Here is a 20,813-nt window from a genome sequence, read left to right as displayed (position 1 = left end):
CATTGACCCACCATACTATTTTGGCCATGTGAATAGATAGTTTAGGGAGAGATTAATGCCAAGGTGGAAAGACCAGCTCAGGATCAACCAAACTTCATGACAAAATTATGTACTTACATTAATTACTTGGGTCTGCATTTTGCATGAAGTTTCTTCCATTATTAAGACAAAAATACTGAATTATACAGTGCTTTTAAATGTTAGACAAAATACATAACTGCACAGCTGACAGTGAATCAGGAAGACTACACTACACACACTTTTATCAATTATGCTTTGATTAATTGAGTTAGAAATCAGAATGGCTCACTTCTTCACCTTTATTCACTAATGCTCTTTTCTGGACTAACTTTCAAGGAGACAAAGTTAGTTTCATAATGTACATTGGATCTTCAGCATTAAATGCACTGCTCCTCATCTTGAAATGTTTATCCTAGAAGCTATTGTTCTTGTTGTTCTGAGTGAATGGAAGTTCCTTTTCACGTTTCTTTTGCTCAGTTATTATGCAGGTAATTATAACCTCTCAATAGGAACATGAAGTACAAGGACACAGTTTGATCACTTACTGAAAATTACATTAATACAAATGAGCAAACAAAATTGGATTTTTCCATTACATATAAAATGGCACAAACTTTAATAACCTTCTTATCTCAACGAGGCATTTATTAAGGATTAGCAATTTAAAAGCACTTGGAAATATTAACCTCTGCAAAAAGTTTGGGAAGGATAGATTATCAAGATGTACACTCTGTATCTTTCCCTTCTTGAATTCAGGTTTAGGGAATTGTGAGCAGAAAAAAATTTCACAGTTTCCCCAAAATCTCTGCTTGGGAGAGTTTGGGACTTTGGAAACCGTGACTCATGCAACAGTGATTAGCACTTTTATAAACAGGCATGCTAAAGAAGATCGCTGCTAAGATGATTTACATCTGCTTGCTCTATCCCATCCTTAGACAAGTTAGTTCTCAAATGCCATCTTTAATGCCCTGTTAGGAATACTCAGTATACCTATGAAGTAGCTTTAGATTTCCTCTATCAACCACTATTGCATCTTTGCAAAGCCATAATCCTGGTGGGTATGTAAACTTCTTCCTTTATCTTAAGCAGTGTCTGCTGTTTGATTCCTTACAAAAGTACAATGTAATTCTGGTATACAATGTAGATTAAATACTCCTTCTAGGATCTACCATAGAATGAAGGTGACCCTCCTTTCTATTTGTATTTACTATTAAAACCAGATACCATATCATTAACACAGGGTGCACTTTTAGACTCTCAATAGTTAATTATTTGTGTCAGTTGAAGAAGCTGCTTGGGCAAACCATAATTTATTCCAAAGAAAAGACATCTAGCCTGAGAAGCAGGAGTTCAGAATGGGGATTGCAGATAACTGTTGTGAAGATGTCTAAGAATTTTCCCCAAGGTTCAGGGAGGAGGTAAACCAGTGATATTATAAATGGGAGTCCACTGGCCCTCCTAAATGCATGCCCATATTACGTACCACTCCATTAATATTACTCAGAAAGATGATTAAGCACTTATAAAATAAATATTCTTCATTATTATATATTATGAGATGTTTTGCATTATGACTCAGTTTGAGTTACAAACGATTAGTACATCATCAAGGTTGTGGCTCTGGAATGTATAAGGCTTACGTAGTTGCAATGGTACTTTCAGCCCAACTTCTAGAGCACAATTTGATTCTATGCCATCCCACACTAAGTTTTAATCGTCTCCCTCTTGAAGTTACTCTGGCAACCCATGGCGACCAAGACTACATGAAGAGGGGGTCATGATGCAGTGTTTTTTAGCTCAAGGACTTCATGTCTTCACATCCATGCAAAACAATGAACGACACACAATAGATGTTAAACATGTAGGTGGATTATTGAATGATCACTAATTACATTATCATATGGACAAATTATCCATAAAAATTTAATAGATTTTAATCCCTTTATACAGTGTACTTCTCATGCTCAAGTACATAATGTCTAGGCCTTTGTTGGATTTTAAATAATTACTAATAACTATATGGCTTTGGCAAATTACAACATTGTTCATCCAAAAGAGATAAAATGATAGTGTTTAAGGGTATTAACTTGTAAGGAGTATTAACTAAGCCATAAAGATCTAATGTACAGCATAATGAATATAGACAATAATATAATACTATAATTAGGTAATGTGATAAATATTTCTACAACACTAATCATATCACAATATATAAATATACCAAAGTAACACACTATACAACTTAAACTTATACAATGTTACATGTTAAATTTACTCAATTAAAAAACTCACAAATAGATAAAATGAGGTTTTCTCTCAATTTACTTTCTGTATTCCAGTTAGGTAAGCTAAAATTATAAATATCCTTCCTGGAAACTGGGATTTGATCCACCTTCCCTATAAAAAAGTTGACTTCTAATTTGTTTCATTATTATTCTCTCTGCCATTTTTTAAAAACGATTTCATTCATCAGTCAAACTCCCAATTATACATCCACTTATTATATTAAATATTTCCCACCAGGTAAATTGGACAAGAGCTAGCATTATATCAAGAGTGAGCAACCAAACTCCCCACCACAAGTGACTCATATAAAACCTTGTGTTTTTCAACTTACTCTTTTCTTTCCCTTTTAGTATCAAAGTTGTGCACTCACACACACATATATATATAATCATTTTCTTTTCTCAGTAGCATTGATTATGCATTCTTATTAATTTCATCAGATAAATTTTGATGCTTATAATATGGCAGGCGTTCTGTTAGTATATCAAGATGGGTTATACCTGATCGCCTGCTCCTAAGAACTCTCTCGTGACCGTGCAATTTCCTGCTGACAGTCACTTGCTGAATTAGGGCAGAGCCTTTGCTCTGATTATGACCCTTAGCATGCCTTACTTTGACCACCATTATGTATGGTTGTTATACATGTAAATTTGGTATTCAATCTGCAGTGCCTCAGTTTTTATATCATCTGCTCCATGATATAGGGAGAATTATTTCATGTCTCTATTAATAAGTGTTCATTGAGAATAAAGATTATCGTAGTACTTACTTCACAGGTTATAGTAAGGATTTAATGACATGATACTTACAAAATGCAACATAGTACTTGGCATATTATAAGTCCTCAATAGGGCTTTATGTATGTGTGTGTGTGAGTGTGGTTGCTTTAACACATTTGAAAACAGTGGATCTAAATAATTGTAATTAATTTTTTGGACAAAGGACAAGGTAAGGGCTTTTAGATAATATGGTGAGTGTTTGTATCTTGATTTTGTAGTTTCTGAATTTTTTATGTGACTTAAGTCATGAAAGTAAATATAATTGTTAATCTTAAAATAATTGGCTTTTATATTTAATAACTATATCCTACATATTATAAAAATCTTGAAAACAATTTACTATATATAAACCACACTGGGTAGTGGTAATTACCAGAAATCTTGGATTTTAATTTACATGACTCATGTAAACAATAAAAAAGGAAGGTAAAAATAATGGTGTACATTTTTTTCTCCAAAAAGACTGAGCTTAAGTGCTGTTTACTTAAAACTTTAAAATATAAAAATCTAAATTTCTGAAGAAAATGTCTAAAATAATGGCTTTACTATTCTGTCATTACTCTTCTTTTTATCTCTTAGGAATACACAATAGATATAATTTTTGCCCAAACCTGGTTTGATAGTCGATTAAAATTCAATAGTACCATGAAAGTGCTTATGCTTAACAGTAATATGGTTGGAAAAATTTGGATTCCGGACACTTTCTTCAGAAACTCAAGAAAATCTGATGCTCATTGGATAACAACTCCTAATCGTCTTCTTCGCATTTGGAATGATGGACGGGTTCTTTATACTCTAAGGTATGACTGTTAAAAAAATATACAGTTGCTCTAATTTATTTTCCATGCTAATATGTGATCAACTCTTAAATATACCTTTTTTCAAAATTGCAAAGGAAGAACTTCTTTTATATGCTAAAATCTAAAATAGTGAAATATTTTGGAAACAACTGTTTAAACTCAGAGTTACTGGTATGTGAAAAGGACTAAAAGCAAAGAAGAAAAACTCCTTGATTTCCCTTCTTTGAAGGTGAAGAGGTTGTGGCATAACCTCCTGTTTTTTAACCTATAATGCAAATGACTGATGGAGATTTTATCTAATGAGTCCATTCTGCCATAACATTTTAAAATACTCTGATTTTTCAATGCTGTAGTAAAACATCCCTAAGAAAGGATTAAAGGTTGATGTAAGATTCAAGTTTATTTAATTCACTGTCTTGAATATATCTACTTATTAAGAAGCATATCCTTAATGGAAAGATATTTATGATAAAGAGTGAAAAAATCACCATACTTAACCATGTACACTATGTCAATCTTCATGTGTATGTACACACATACGTGTTTGTTGAGATCCTGAAGTGTAAATTTTTAACGGTAAACACAGATCATACTTAGATTAATTGGGAGGCATCTTAGTTGGTTGAAAAGAAAAATGTGAGAAGCTTCTTATTTATTTATGAATGTTATTATGTTACTATTTAAGATTTTGAGAACTCAAAATTATTCTTTCCAAGTATATCACATTCTATCATTGTCAGCCAAAATCATGTTTTAAAATTAGACAAAAGATTTTTAATGCTTGGAATTATTTCTTGTTATTTAATATTTATTTTTTCATCTGAATAGATTGACAATTAATGCAGAATGTTACCTTCAGCTTCATAACTTTCCTATGGATGAACATTCATGCCCATTGGAATTTTCAAGCTGTAAGTGATAAAATACTTGGTATTTTCATAGAACATTATAGTTTCTGATCTTGATTATATAAAAATGTAAAATGAAATGAGATGAGCTACAATTTTTACAATTTTCAGAAATGTGGATTATGTCCAACTTTTAGATAAAATTACAAATGACATATTTGTTTCTTGCTTTTAAATTAAAAAGTGACAATAAATGCATAGTGAATGTATATACTATATTATATCATTCTTTACAAATCAGTTTTATCCAAGTATCCTTTTGCTATTTTGATTAAATAAAGGACTATTGAAGATAAGTTTATGTTCAAATATTTTTACACTGCCATGAATAAAAAGCTGATTCAAATTTTATTCGTATTCCTGGAGGCCAGATTTAACTTTATTATTGGTGAAGAATATTTACTACATGAATAGCAAATATCTGAGAAGACTTTAATGAGGTTGAAAAACCAAGGTAGAAATAAGTTTATTTTATCCAAAAGAAGGAATGAAAGCCAGAGAAATGATTAGAGCAAAATAATTTGGATATAAAATTTAGTATTTTGTTCTAAGGAAATAGTTACAATCTTTCTATATCAATATCAGTTTTATTTTGTATTTACTAACATATTTAGCTTTACATGTGTTTTTATAAAAATATTTTTTCTAGATAGTATATAATTGAGCAAGTCTTGACAACATGTAAAACGACTTTAAAAAACGGTATTGCCTATGTCCAGAATTATGTAATGCTAGTTTCCTTTTTTAAAATTCATTTTTTTAGATATCACATTCTAGAATTTATTCACAGTAGATTATAAGTACTCATAAGTATTATCCTGCATCTTCACTTAATACATTCCCAAATATCTCCTGTTATCCCTTATTAACAATTTTGTCTTTTCTTAATAATTTTATCTCACTAAAAAGTCCTTTTAAATTCATAATCTAACATCTCACTGCTTTGATTTTCTAACATTGACTTCTCAGTGAATAAAACAGCCAAATCTCAACAAAGACTTGATTAATAGGAACATTCAAGGAATAACTGACATGCAAATATTTGAAGATTTAGCAATTATTGTACTCACCTCTAGATACCATGCCTAAATTCTTTGTGTGACATCTCTTTAGCTTTGATTGTCGTTATTGGGAATTAATATTCTATCCCTGTCAGTGTAATTGGGTGTCACGGACATAAACATAATAATCATAGCTAAGTTTTTTCAGGCACTCTGTATGGGTCCAGCAGAGAATTAAGCCTTCTCCAGCTAATGTTTAACAACAAATATATTGGGAATGTTTCAATAAGGCACCCATTTTAAAAGTAGATATCATGAGATTTAGAGTGGTTACGTAATGAGCTCACTATTTTTAATTTGTGCCTACACTCCTATATGCTATGACTGTACTCTGTTGTGTCTATAATTATATTTAAAAAGAACGGGAAATATGGAAAAACAAGGTGTCTAAACCTTGAGAACAAGGGAGAGAAGATGGAGAAAGAAAGAAAAAGATCCTTAAACAGGCCAGCAAAGACAACAGCTATTTCATCACATGGCTGATAAGGGAATTGATATACAGTTTTGGAACTTTCTCAAGGTGATAGTGAACTCCATTTCTGTAATACGGTAAACCAACTCTTTTGTGGAAAACAGTTTAAAATAGTTTATTATTAAAAACTTCTCAAAAATGAGGAAGTGATCACTAGTAAGGAATTTTCAGCCACAAAATCCACATTAAAAATTGATGCCAGAAATATGAAGTTTGGAGCCAATTTTGACCTGAGGACATTTGTCAAGCAAGATAAATTTGAGCTTTGATGTTTATAGCCTTGTGGAATAAAAATGTAATAAAACGTGATCTCTACATACAGCTTAGGGTAACATGAAAGAGTGTCCCCCATACATACTCACACACGTGTACATACAACCACTAAGGTCTAAAAGGAAATTTACCTCTGCAGTCAGCATACCAGGGTGAAATAACTCCTCGAGAGGATTTAATCACAAGCCCACCCCAACATGGATTGCCCAAATTTCCTTTGCTCGACTGGACCCAAAGGCCTTGTGGATTTCTGACATGTAGCAGAAACAAAAGCATATCCTTTTTGAAAGAATTCATTTCCATTCTAGACAGTGACAGAGAAGGCAAAGACAATTTAAACACAAATGACTAACAAATGTCTACTATCCAGAATGTATATAGAATTCAAACAAAAAAGAAAGAAAAAAAAGAAAACCCAATAAAATAATGGGCAATTGAACAAATAGTTCTCTAGGGAAGAAATCCAACAATCTAATAAACACATGAAAAGATGTCTAGGTTTTATTTATAATCAGGAAAAAGTGAAATAAAATTCACTCTACAGACTAGTAAAAGTAAAGAAGGCTGCCAACATAAACTTTAATGTGTATATCAATCTGCATGTACTTTCATACTCTGGCTATTGCGAGATGAGGTTAGTATACTCTCTATGGAAAAAAGATTGACATTGTCTCGTAAAATGGACATTATAAATAATCTATTACCCAGCTATTCCATGCTTAGATATGTATCCTAGAGGAACTTCTGCATATACATGCTTTGTGAGGCATATACAATAATGTTATTTGCAGCAATATTAATAATAGCCAACAGGAAATGTTACAAGTGTCTACATAGTAAAACAATAGACTAAATTTAATACAGCTACATACAAGAGCATGGGTGACTATTACAAATATGATATTAAAAGAAGTAAGTTATAAAATAATGCATCCAGTATAGCAATAATCAAGTAGAGTTCAAAAAGAACCTAAACCAAGTCATATTTTTCAGATGTGCTGTTTAGAATATCTGTAACAAAACACACGTTTTTTCCTGGTTGCTAACAAGGTTTTATTTCTTGATTTGAGTAGTTACATTAATTATCATTAATCACTATATGATTATTCTTTAAGCTACACATGTAAATTTTATGCAGAATTTTTCTATATTTGACGTATAATAAAAAATGAAGAAGCATTTCAGAGAATTTAGATGATGTTGATATTAAAACAGTAACAGATTTGGATCTGCTAATGTATATGTTTTAATTTTAATTTTAATTTCGTACCTAGATGGATACCCTAAAAATGAAATTGAGTATAAGTGGAAAAAGCCTTCTGTAGAAGTGGCTGATCCTAAATACTGGAGATTATATCAGTTCGCGTTTGTAGGGTTACGGAACACAACTGAAATCTCTCACACGATCTCTGGTAAGAAGAAAACAAGTCAGTGACTAATGCTAGCATTAAATGGCACTTGTATTTAAATCTATGATTTGGAATCTATACTTATAAGTATTTTACAGCTAAAAATAAAACATTTTTTTTCTTCCAGGAGATTATATAATCATGACAATTTTTTTTGACTTGAGCAGACGAATGGGATATTTCACTATTCAGACCTACATTCCATGTATTCTGACAGTTGTTCTTTCTTGGGTCTCTTTTTGGATCAATAAGGATGCAGTTCCTGCAAGAACATCACTGGGTATGACATGTAATATTATGCTTCAGTATCATAAGACTTTTAGTAACATTTTAACATGATAAAAGTTTACAGTTTAATATATTAGAAATATTCCTCCAGCTACAGTCAGGCAAAAATTGACAGATACTCTACTGCAACATGATGTTGAAATAAATATATGAAAAACAAGTAGGAAATAGAATTGTAAAGAGCTTGAAATTTCAGAAATGTTTTTAAAATAGGCCAAGGAAAGCATAAATAATCACCAAGAATTAATATATGAAAGGCATACATAATCCTAGGATGTTAAATTTGGTCAATATTTTCAATCACTTTTCAGCAAGATTTGATTTTATTTTTTAGCTGAATCACTAATAGCCAGTATTTGTTGACTGGTGTGTGCTTAGAAGTTCCCTGCTCTTACAATGGTGTTAATGAACAGTCAGCTGTTCCAAAGGGCAGGTCGCTGAAAGGAACAAGAAGTTTCCAGGCTTCTGTAATCTATAAAATGTGTGATTAGTCTACAAATATTTTTGAGAGTTGCCTGTACAGTAACATTGATTAAAAGAGTAATTTGTAATTCATACATGATAAAGCAGACTTGTCCTTTCTTTCTTTAGCAATCTATTGTGATAATCAAAATCATGTAAGAAAACATGTCTAATTACTATATATTTTTAAAAGAAAATGATAACCTAAAACCATGTATTGATATATAAAGACAACTTAATGATTAATTGATTCATTCCCAACAAAAGTGCAAGATACGAATCACACTACTAGTAACTGTGTCTTAAAAAACGTAAAGTTGGGACAGTTTCTGTTTTCAACAATAAAGAAATTCTCATGTGTTTTCTATGATAGCTGGTAAAGAACTCCATGTAATAAATATAATAAAATGCAAATCACATAAAAGTGGCAAGATAAAATCTGAGGCACCTAGTTCTATCTTGGAAATGCAGTTCCTTGGGAGTCTATGCAGACATTGCTAGGGGACAAAATGCACTCATATCAGAGTTTTGTTCCCCATGTTATTTCAAACTATTTTATGTTTCAAGGTAAATAAATTACTTTAGATTTTTTGTATGCTACTCTGAGTATATACAATAATTTAAATATTGTATTTTGTTTTCAAACATTATTCTCATATTTTTCCTCAAAGAGAATTTGAAAGGACTGTTTCTGCCGTTAGGATTACACAAAGCCAAAATTCTATGCCAGTGTCATGACAGAGAATAGCCAATTGTGGAATTATGGCTTTACATGAATCCATGTTTTTTAACATTACTATAGCAACTGTAAAGATAAGCCATAGCCAGATCTAACTTAAGGAATATCTCTTACAATTGTGGGTCCTAAGTAGCTGGAGGATCAGGCTTTGTTTGTTTTTTTTTAAGTATACATGCATACATACGTCTCTGAAGGGCAGTTTTCTGAGCTCATTTATTCAATTATTATTATTGCATTCTCACAAACATTTATCAAATGCTTTCTGTGAAATAGGCAGTGTTCTAGGTGCCACAGTGTGAACAGTGAACAAATACTGTAAAGTGCTCATGTTCATTTTAAAATATAAAACATTTGAGCAGGGTGTGCAGGTAATGTACAAGTATAAAAAGCATATAATAAAATGTCAGTGAGTAATAAAGGCTAGGAGGGAAAGCAAAATAAATAGCTAGAGAACACCAGGGGATGTTGGTGGATATACTGTTCGCTCGTTCATCTCATGGAGTCAGACTAGACCTCTCTGAGGAGTGGGCAGAGGCCTAGCGAAGTGTGGGAGGTAGCCTGTGGATATCGGCTAGAAAGAACCACAAGGTTCTGAAGAGGGATCTTCTTTGCTAACCATGCTTGAGGTTCAGAAAGAAGACAACTGTGTCTAGAGGTAGCCAAGTAGTGGTAGAAAATGAGATTGGAGAGATGGCCAGATGTTAGATCAGATGTCTTTAGTAGGTCATTTTAAGGACTTTGGATTTTATTCCAAAGGTAATGGAAGGTTATTATAAGGTTTTGAGCAGGAGAAGCCATGGAGGAAATATCAATGAATCTTCTTAATATTCAAATGTGTTTTTACTTTCATGGACTCAGAGATATTTTAACAGAAAATCCACCACATTATTTTAAGCTAAATTCTGTGATAACAACTACTAAATTAAAGAAATAAATGTCTGGGAGCTAAGTTCTGCTATAGTTTACCTTAATTTCTGAAATAGGAATGTAATAACATTTTAGTTAATTGAAATTTAATTTGATCATTGATAATGATATCAAAGAACACATTGGCCTGAAGGTTTTTGGATGTTTTGTTTTGTTTACTTGAGAAGCCACCTTGGGAAATCTGCCTTTGTCTGACTATGGGAATGTTATGATTTAATAAGTTACCAAAAAAAAAAAAATAGTGCATGTTCTACACTGGAATTGACACAACATTGTAAACTGACTATAATTCAATAAAATAAATTTTAAAAAAATGAAGTAATAGAAGATAAAAAAAGATATTGAAAATCTGAATGAAATTACAACTACTTGACCTGATTGGTATTTATAAAACAATACACCTAACTACAGAATACACAGTAAGTTCAAGTGCATACAGAACATTAACCAAGATCTTAATAAACTGAAAAGACTAAAATGTTTCCCAAGTATATTTTCTGACCAAAATGGTAGTAAATTAAAAATTAATAAAATAATATAGATTAATATTGGCTTCCCTTATTTGAAATTTGTTTAATGACCTTTTAGATAACCCTTCGGTCAAATAAGAATCAAAAGGGAAATCATAAAATATTTCAAACTGAATTTTAATAAGAATTTAACATTAAATGCTTGTGAGAGGCAGCTAAAGTATTCCTAAGAGGGGAAATTATAGATTCAAAATGCTAATGTTAGAAAGAAGATTTTTAATCTTTCTTTTTAATCTAAGCATCCACTTTAAGAAAAATAAGTAAAGCAAATACCTTTTGTATAAATTTATTATACAATTTATTAAATTACTGTGCCACATTTTTTTAGATGAGAGGCACAGAAGAGTTGAGAAACCCCTTTGAGGTTATGGAGCTAATAGATTGGACATCAAAATTTGAATCTAAATTTGCCTACATGACTTACAAATCATCATACCTGTATCATCTTTTTTTCAATCCTGAGTGATGATGAAAATAAAAAGATGGAAATGTGAAAGGAATTATTATTAAGGCATGTTTCAATGTAGACATGAGGGAAAGAGATGGCCATTGCCTTCACCATACCAAAGACATCCTTTCTATTTTTTTCTCAACCCGAATATTTGGCTCTATAAATATTCAGCCAAATTAAGAATCATTTGGCATTATGAGAGTAAACAATTCCACTCATGGTGTCTTATTTCATGAGACAAAGAATGAGAATGAAGGCAGTTTAGATAGGAAGAGATATAGTCTGGACAGGTGTGAGTTAGGGGGCCTAAAATTTAGCCTCCACCTCCCTTAGGTAAGAGCCATCAAGAAGGTCATGGATAAAGAGAAACAGACACCCCCAAAAATCTACACAACACACCTGGGGTCCAGGAGGCTATCCCAATTCTATACACTCAATCCTTCAAAATACAAACTTTTAATCTGTGCTTCAAAAGTATTCCCTTGATACCATTTTGCCTGTTTTCTTTACTGAAACTTCAAGACTAGAAAATAGATTTACTTCAAGTTATAAAACATACTATACTAGTTTGGATTAATTTTAACTGTGTGGCAGGAAACCTAAAATCACTGTAGATTAAACTAGGTAGAGGTCTAAGATGGCTTCTGATGCTCTGGCCATTGTATTCCAGCAGAAACAATGAAGAAGGAAAGAAAGGTATTGCCTGTCTCTTTAATGGCATCTTTTGGTCATTAATACCCTTTGCCTATTCTTCTTGGTGAGATCTCAGTCTGTGGCCACATATAGCTGAAAGCAGCTGGCAATTATGGTTGTTCTTCCAGGCAGGCACAGACCAGCTGAAAATTGGATGGTGTATTATTATGGAGGAAGGGAAGGGTGGGTATGGGGTGTCAACTACTTGCAAGCCAGAGAATTTAGATGATTAAAACTCGCAGATGCAAAGAACACGTTGAACACAATGTCACTATGGTTACCAGAATTTTTTTTCTGTAAATCACAGGTAATCACATTCTTTTGTTTCCATTGTTTATTTCCACTCAGAATATTGCCAAACCAGCTGGAAGGGTAAAAACAGTCTAAGTTATTTTTCATCATCTGTTTTCCTTCCCCTTCTTCCACAGGTATCACTACAGTGCTGACTATGACCACGCTGAGCACAATTGCCAGGAAGTCCTTACCCAAGGTTTCATATGTGACTGCGATGGATCTCTTTGTTTCTGTTTGTTTCATTTTTGTTTTTGCAGCTTTGATGGAATATGGCACCTTGCATTATTTTACCAGCAACAAAAAAGGAAAAACTACTAGAGAAAGAAAGCTAAAAAACAAGGCCACGGTATGTTAAAAAAAAAAAAAATCCTCCCTTTTATTACTGTAAGAGATACTCAATTTTGAGTTCTCTTGTTATACTTTCTTAGACTGATATGGATGCTTGAGGCACCCTGACAAAACATAAATCATATTAAGATCAAACTGGGGTACTGAACATTGCCCACCTACAAAAGTATACTTACATTTTTCCCTAGAAAAGACTCTTGGATCACCTTTATGAAGAGTGGTTTCTCACACTATGAAATTTTCCATAAGTGGTAAATTCTTTGTATCTTTTAAAGAATAATTTAAAATTATTTTAAATCTCCCCTTGAATCTATTTTTGTGTTAGGATTTGGATTTCTAACATGGGTGCCCCACAAATTTAGCTAAATTTTTAGAAATAAAGATCCCTTTTTAGTGTTAGTGTTCAGCTGTGTTTGAGAGACATAGCTTTCTGTGTCATAGAAAAGACACCTTTTTGGCTTTTGTATATTTCTATTCTCTTACTCCCCTTTCCCAAGCATATATCTACCTTAACATTTATCACATCAAGCTGATAAATTAGAATTAATTCTACTGGTTCTAAAGTACTTTAATATTGGATAATTAACCATAATTCTTTTTATAATGGCAATTATAAGAAACTTAAAGTAGTATATAACACTTACTGAGCATGCCAGAAACTCCTCTAAGCATTTACATGCATGATTTAATTTATGCTTGTAGATACAATTTCAGTAATTTGCACAAGGACAGCATTAGGAAGTGAAGGACCCAGGACTCAAACTCAGATCTTTTTTAGTGCCAGAGTTCAAGTTTGTAATCCTTCCTTAAGTTGCCTGTTCTCATAAGACTCAGAAAGGTAAACATCTGTTTCTCCAGTATTGACAAAAAAGACACTTCATTGATGATTCCAGTAAATGTTTTCAAAGAAAATTTGTTCCAAAATGTCTTTAAACATGAAAACTGTACAAAGCAGTTATGCATGGGTGCAAGCTTGTAAGCCTACCATGGTGTGTATATAATGAAGCTTGGAGTTTTCCATGTTCTAACTTTGTAAGTTCTAGGAATCAATGTTTTTTCTACCTTTTCCCATTTCTCATTAGTTTATTTATAAAACTTTGCCATATTTTAAAATTATATTTTACTTTTTATGTTATACTCCAAGGACTTGCAATTTGCTTTCAGAGTCCCACAATATACTAAGAAAGATCACATTGTTGGTGGTAGGCATTTGAGAACATACATTGTAGAATTAGCCTGTGACTCCCTCAACATCACATGATTTTAGCTTATCTATAGGACATGCTATGGCCTCTGAATGAACAAAGCATCAGGGGGCAACAATTTCAACCTTAATATCCATTTGCTTAATTTTTAGTTAAAGAAAAACACACATTTGCTATACTGTCTTCTGTTAATCAAAGCCAGGCATCCTCTCTGGATTTTCCATTTCATCATTTCCTCATCCACAGCTCTGTTCAATTGCTACCTTGACTTTTTATTTTGGGAAACTGTGACTGAAAGTATTTAGAATAATACTAATTAACATTATAAGCCAGGCAATGTACAATCTCACATGGATTCTCGAATTTCATTCTAAGAATATGTAATAGGGGTACTAATATTATCTAAGTCTATTCAACCAATAAGTGGCTACTGTAGGACTGCAGATAATCATTTTGACTCCAGATTTGTCTCTCAACCACCTTACCAGACATCTCATTTACTCAGGAAGCAGAAACATTGGAGTGCACACTTTAAAATTATGATGTTCATTTAATCATTTGTTTATCAAATACTAGTTAAAGATACTCATGTTCTAGATATTGTTCTAGAATAGTTATCCAAGAAAAACATCTATATATTGAGTATTTAAATTTTAGCATCAAGCCCAGGAAGCAAAATACTAAAGATGAAAAATTAAGGAATAAAAAATTAAATAAGAGCTTTGAAGAACTAAACTGCAAAATATCAAAAAAGTTAAACTGACATGTAATTGACTACCTGGGTACAAAAAAATATATATTTTATTTAGAGCCATCCAAAATAAAATCTGTAGTCTGTTCTTTCTGTTCAGTTATATGCTTCATGAGCTCCTTCAGTACTAAATGACACTTGGAGTGAAAAACTAGATCAGTAATCAAATCTGACTCCCTGCCTAGTTCAGTGTGCAGCCATATGGTCTTGCTTAATCAGGTAAATCAGAACACACTTTTATGAAGAATAGACAACTCTGCTTGCTGTTGTTCCAAAATGTTCTATTTAAGGGGTTCGCAGGATCTGTCTTTTTCTTCCACTCTGCCCAGGAGAATCAAATGCAAGTCTAGACCCAGAAATCTTGCAGCATCTTGCCTTTATACCTGTTTCAATCGTTTGTGAGTTTATCTTCCTTTCTCTTTCTCTCGCTCTCTTTCTCCTTCCATCTCCCCACTTTATTTTTCAGGCTTAAAATTCTGAATGATTTGAAATCCAACATTTCCCTTTGCTTCACCAAATTATTTATGACAATAGGCCAGGACCAAAGAACTTGCTTTCAAAGTCACTGAAAGGTCAGAATATCTGTTATTAAATGAAACTAAAATCCGCATCTTGACATCTCTTTGACAGCTTAGCTGAGAGTCCCAGAAAATCCCAATTTATTTTACTTAGGAAGAGATGATATTTGAACACAATAGATTTTTAGCTTCCATGACCCCTCTAAGAAAAACAGAACTTAATACAGATGCTTTCTACTTTACTTTCCACATGATATATTTGGCCTTTCCTCTCTCTTTCCCTTTCTTGCTCTTTCTCCCTCTCACTCTCCTTTTTTCTCCCCTTCCCTTCCCTCCTACTTTCCTTCTTCCCCCTTCCCTCCTTCCTCCTTCCTTTCATTCTTCCTTTCTTCCTTCTGCCCTTCTTCTCTTATGTCCGTATTTCTTTCTTTCTTCTTTATTTTTATTATTGTGAATGTCAGTAACATTTTGACTTGGCCCATATTACCATCCAAAACATTTTGTTTTGTTTTTATTTCTACTCACTGAGAATCTGATTCAGATGTTTTTGTGTCAATAACTTATTTTCAAGAAAATCTAGTAAGTTAACTATGTTGAAGTATAGAATCAAGATCCTTTATAAAACAGGTAAAGATCACAGAAAAGCAGTAGCAGGAAACCAGCCGACTAAAAAGAGTATTTCACGTTGAAACTCAAATATTCAGCCCATAGATGAGAAATCTCAGAAAACCATGTTATATCTATATGAGGGACCTGATATACCCATTTGAGGATAGAATTTGCTTATTTGTGATCTCTCAATTGGTTAGAATATTAAGTAACAGAAGTTTATTTCACTAACCTTGGATAAGACACTTTGAAGAGAGTAACTACAGAATGTGTTCTCTGCATTCAGGGATCTTTAAATCTAGTTGTAGAAAAACACGTTAGAAATGTAAACATAAGATAATAAAGTATAAGACAAATAACAGTTCAATATAAAAATCAAAAGTAAACAAAGACACTATAAGGATATTAGCAATTAGGTAACTGGTTTCAAATACTTCTTCAGTCACAGAATATTTTCTATGATATAAGTTAAAGATATTTTAAAAGACGTTCTTATGGAATGAGAGACAGGTACCACAAAGGCTGACCTAAGTGGCCTATCCCTTGCACTGAGGAAATTTGGAGACATCATGTAACATGGCCTGCGATACACTGACTTATTAGCAAGCACATCACGTTGAGAAGAGGCTCTGTCAACATAAGCCACTGTGGAGCAGGTAGCCTTCTTCCATTTCAAGTGTAAATAACATATTCAAAATGTATGTAAACTAATTCTTCCAAAAGTAATGTGATAGAGAAAATTACAGAGAAAGTGTGACAATGTTGCACTAGTTCTTTGGAGAATAAGTTGCAGTTTTCAGGAGAACAGATTAGAAAGAGTAAGACAGAAGAAACCAGGTGAGCCAAGTCGAGGCGACTTCACGTATGAGAATAAAAAGTAGATTGGTATTTTTCACAAGCTGCTGGTCTAATACAACAGCTAGCCACTAGCCACATGGCTAGGCTGATTTAAATTAATTAAAATAAACCAAAATTTAGAATTCAGTACTTTAGTAGCATTAGTCACATTTCAAGTGCTACCTGTAACTAGTGGGCAATGCTGATACAGAATATTTCTATCATTGCAGAAACTTCTATTGGATAGTGCTGGTTAAGCAAATAGAAATATTAGGAAAGAAAATAATCCAGGTTGAGGGTAGAAAAGTGGTTTATGGCCAAGATATGGAGAGTCTCCTGAGTCATGTCAAGAAATTTAGATTTGGCCCTATCAGCACTGATAAGTCATGCATGTTTTTAAGCAAGATGGCATATTTGTATCTGTTGGTGAAAGACAATTATTGGTAGTATAGAGTACATACCTGAATGGCAAAATAATCAGTGAGATAAACTTAAAGACTATTGCAGTAGCTCAAGAAGCAATATATTACTGAGAGTAGAACTAAGGTATCAGAATGGAGATAATGTATAGAAGGTTTTTTGTTATTGTTTTTGTTTGTTTTTTGTTTTTGCCCACAATCCCCAACCCATAGCCCTTTCTCCACAAAGGAAAGATCTTATTTTCAGTCAGTGCATATGTATATGAATAAACATTCTTCTACCTTTCAGAGCACAAAAATAATGAAAAGCTGCATCAATACAAAATTTCACAAATTATAAACTTTCTTTCCTGTAATGGTATTTGGCAAAGCTCCCAGGAAGGATTATTTGATATTGGTGAAATGTGAAATACATCAAGAAAGTTACTTGTGCATTGTTGAAACAAATTAAATTACACAATATATAAATGTACAAGTGAAGAATAAAATTCTCTGCTCCACAACTTTGGTCCCAACCCTCAGAATTAGTTGTATTTCTTTTCTTTCCTTCTTTTTTCTTTTCTTTTTCTTTTACTTTTTTTTTTTTTTACTTTCCTCTGATAACTATTTCCATTAACTTCTAATTTCTGAAATACAAAAACTGAGAACTCAGCATCACCCAAATCCACCTCATGTCTGTTTTTAACACTGATGTGGATTTTGTAATTTTTGAAATCCTGACTGATACTTGACTAGGATTTTGTGAAAGTGAAGTGGAGAACATCTATGCTTACTGTGGCATTCTCATGTGCAACGTTTTAAATTATAAATTTAAAATAATAATGTTAGTATTTCATAGTATCAATAACATGGCCTAATGTTTGCTAATCATATTGCTAATACTTAATATATTATTAATGGCATCAGTATATAATCTAAATAGTAATTACAGTATTCTATAAATGCATACATAAATATACTTTGTACATAAATGTTTTATTTACTATTTATTTGATATTAGTATGTCTTGGCATTTAGAATATATTTTATGTGCTTAACTATATGATTAATCTATAAGTAGTAGAATATTTAAGCTATAACCAGACACATACATATCTTTAATAGTGGAAATGGGATTGATGTCTCAAAATGTTAAGTTCAGCTATATTCTTAGTGACTTTTTGAAATAACAAAAAAAAAAATGGCATATTCTCAGAACTATTCTCAGAACTACATCATTTGAAGTAAAAGAAAATTCTATTCCATTGTGCTGTTTCTTTTTTATCATTTAAACAGATTTACTTTATTTATACAATGTTTGCTATTTTGGGGGCAGCAGGATCTTTATCTGAGAAATTATAAGGTGGGTTATATAGTTGTACTTCAGAAAAGTGAGGTTTGTAATGTGTACAGTCTTCCAATCAATTTGTCAGTGGTTTCCAGGTCACAAATCTATGTATCAAAACTATTTTACTGGTAATGTGTCAGCTTTTTGGCTATTTTTCTCAGCACGTAAAATTGATTTCTAGTCATATTCATCATTCAATGAAGCGTGGGTTCTTTGAATTTATGAATTTGTGGTGTTTTGGGGGAGGCAGCAGGAAACTAGAAAAGTATCAATCTAAAGGACACTCTCCACGATTTTAAGCACCAGAGATTAGTCCATTTTTTAAATGTCCACTTGCAGGTTTTTTCCATTTTTGTGCACTTTAATCTTTAGTTACCTCTCTTATGCACAATTGCTCTCTTCCATCAAATACACCATCTTTCCACTTATATAAGGCAGTTCTGAGTGATATATGGAATGGATTTTATGCCTTATCATCTTGAAATTACCAACTAACAAACTGGTATTTTAACCACTTTCACTCTGATTAACATTGAAACATAGGCTATAAACATAGTGACAAGAAAATGAATACCAATTTGTCTCATTTCTGTACATAATTTTAGTGCTCCACTAAAATTTAGGAGTCTAGTCAAGTATCCCCAAGTATCAACCTCAAAAGATGTTATTAACATTTAATAATATACTGCCTGTTTTTTTTTTTTAATGCTGCATCCAGGCAAGGGGAGTCATGAATTTATTTGTGTTTAAGGCATTGCTTCTTATCTTCAGGCTGCACATTTTGTTTCTAATATGGATATTACAACTTGTGTGATGCATTTATCTTTTTAAAATATCACTGTGATTTTTTTGCTTCTTTTTCTATCTACTTAAGGTTTAATATTTAGTGGTTTAGATTTTGTATTTCTTACAAATAAAATGGGTTTAAATATAGGTCCAAATTTTGAGAAATTCTAATTTTTGTGTGTTTAACTTCCTAAATCTTTCTCATACAATGTTTAATTTTCATGGCTTTGAGATGTATTTATTTCAAAATTTAACATAAAAAAATTTCATAAACATTTTCATTAGAAATTTAAGGTCAGGTTAAAACTATTTAATTTCAGCATTGTATTCAGTGTTTAGATCATAAAACCACTGACTTATTTATAGATTGTGAGATTCACATCTTAAAGTAACCCCTGAAATATCTGGAAGTTCTAAGAGATGAAGAGTTACTAAAATGGCAATCTTCATTCATATTTTACTTGCCATTTTATTCATGTGTTCATTAATGTATTTCTTTCCAGTAACATTTTCATAAGGTCCAAGTTTCTGTTGTTGTTATTATTGTTTGCTTTAGCACATATTTTATAGCCAATTTTGATATATCCTCTTCAGGAATCAATAGTAGCAGCGGCAATTACAACAACAATAAATGTTATTTATTGGCAGCTAAATATGTGCTATGTTTCAAATATTTTGCTTGGTGCTTTATGTATATCATCTCATTTAATCATCAAACAGATCTGTGTATCTGGTACAGCAAAAGAGCAGTGACTCCCTGTTCAAAGTTGCAGGACTCTACTGGGCAGAGCTGGAATTACAGCCTAAGTGATGGCTTTAATAGTCCACCATATCCAGACTCCAAAATGATGGCTTTAATATTCCACAATATCCTCGCCATGCTTCAATTTTTATATTTAAAAAAAATTATTCTTCTTATTAAAGTTTTACTTAAAACCTAGTACCATAAAAACTTAATTTGACATGAGTCCCAAATAATCCTGATAGTAACAACAGCTATTATTACTGGGCAAGACATAGCACTGATCATTTTACATGTTATGAAACTTACTCATCACAACCATCACAAAAATTCGGTGCTAAAATCATTTCAGCTATGAAGACAACTACATTGGTAGAATGAGCAGAATTGTGAACACCAGTTGTTCCCAAACTTGAGTTTTTAACTCCTGCACATTCTTTCTCCCAAATACATGGCCTTGCCCTTATCCACAACTGCAAACCTCATATCATTTTGATTCATACACAGCTTCTCAAAGTGTTCAGCTTTATCAAAATATCATCTTTACTATTTATCCTTGCTATTACTAAAATAAAGTGCAGAATGTAACTATAGCAAACCAACAGATATTTAGAACACTGTAAATGTTATACTGTAAAATATCATAGAAATATATAGTTTATTCTCATTTTAAAATAGGATTCATGGTTAACTATATTTTAATAGATCAACTTTCTAAATGTATAAAATATGTTTCCTTTCTGAGTGTTTTTTTCCTGCAAAATCTTTGTAATGTAAAATAATGTTATGTGATACAAAGTAAATCATGGTTTAAAACCATGTTAGGACTGAATATTTGTTTGAATATTTGTTTTGAATATTTGTTTGGAGAAAATAAG

General features: G+C 32.1%; 1 protein-coding gene across 1 annotated transcript in view; it reads left to right on the top strand.

The window, feature by feature from the left end:
* Positions 1-20,813, top strand: part of GABRG1 (gamma-aminobutyric acid type A receptor subunit gamma1) — a 65,249-nt gene that overhangs the window by 38,681 nt on the left and 5,755 nt on the right. Inside the window, exons 4-8 of the mRNA XM_006183377.2 lie at positions 3,666-3,886; positions 4,715-4,797; positions 7,875-8,012; positions 8,137-8,289; positions 12,528-12,739. Of these exons, the coding sequence (XP_006183439.1) occupies positions 3,666-3,886; positions 4,715-4,797; positions 7,875-8,012; positions 8,137-8,289; positions 12,528-12,739 (807 nt within the window). The remainder of the gene's footprint in view (positions 1-3,665; positions 3,887-4,714; positions 4,798-7,874; positions 8,013-8,136; positions 8,290-12,527; positions 12,740-20,813) is intronic.

Source organism: Camelus ferus, chromosome 2 (genome assembly GCF_009834535.1).
Source record: "Camelus ferus isolate YT-003-E chromosome 2, BCGSAC_Cfer_1.0, whole genome shotgun sequence".
Lineage (NCBI taxonomy): Eukaryota > Metazoa > Chordata > Mammalia > Artiodactyla > Camelidae > Camelus > Camelus ferus.
Note: the sequence above shows the minus strand (reverse complement) of the source record. Positions and strands in the feature narration are given on the sequence as shown.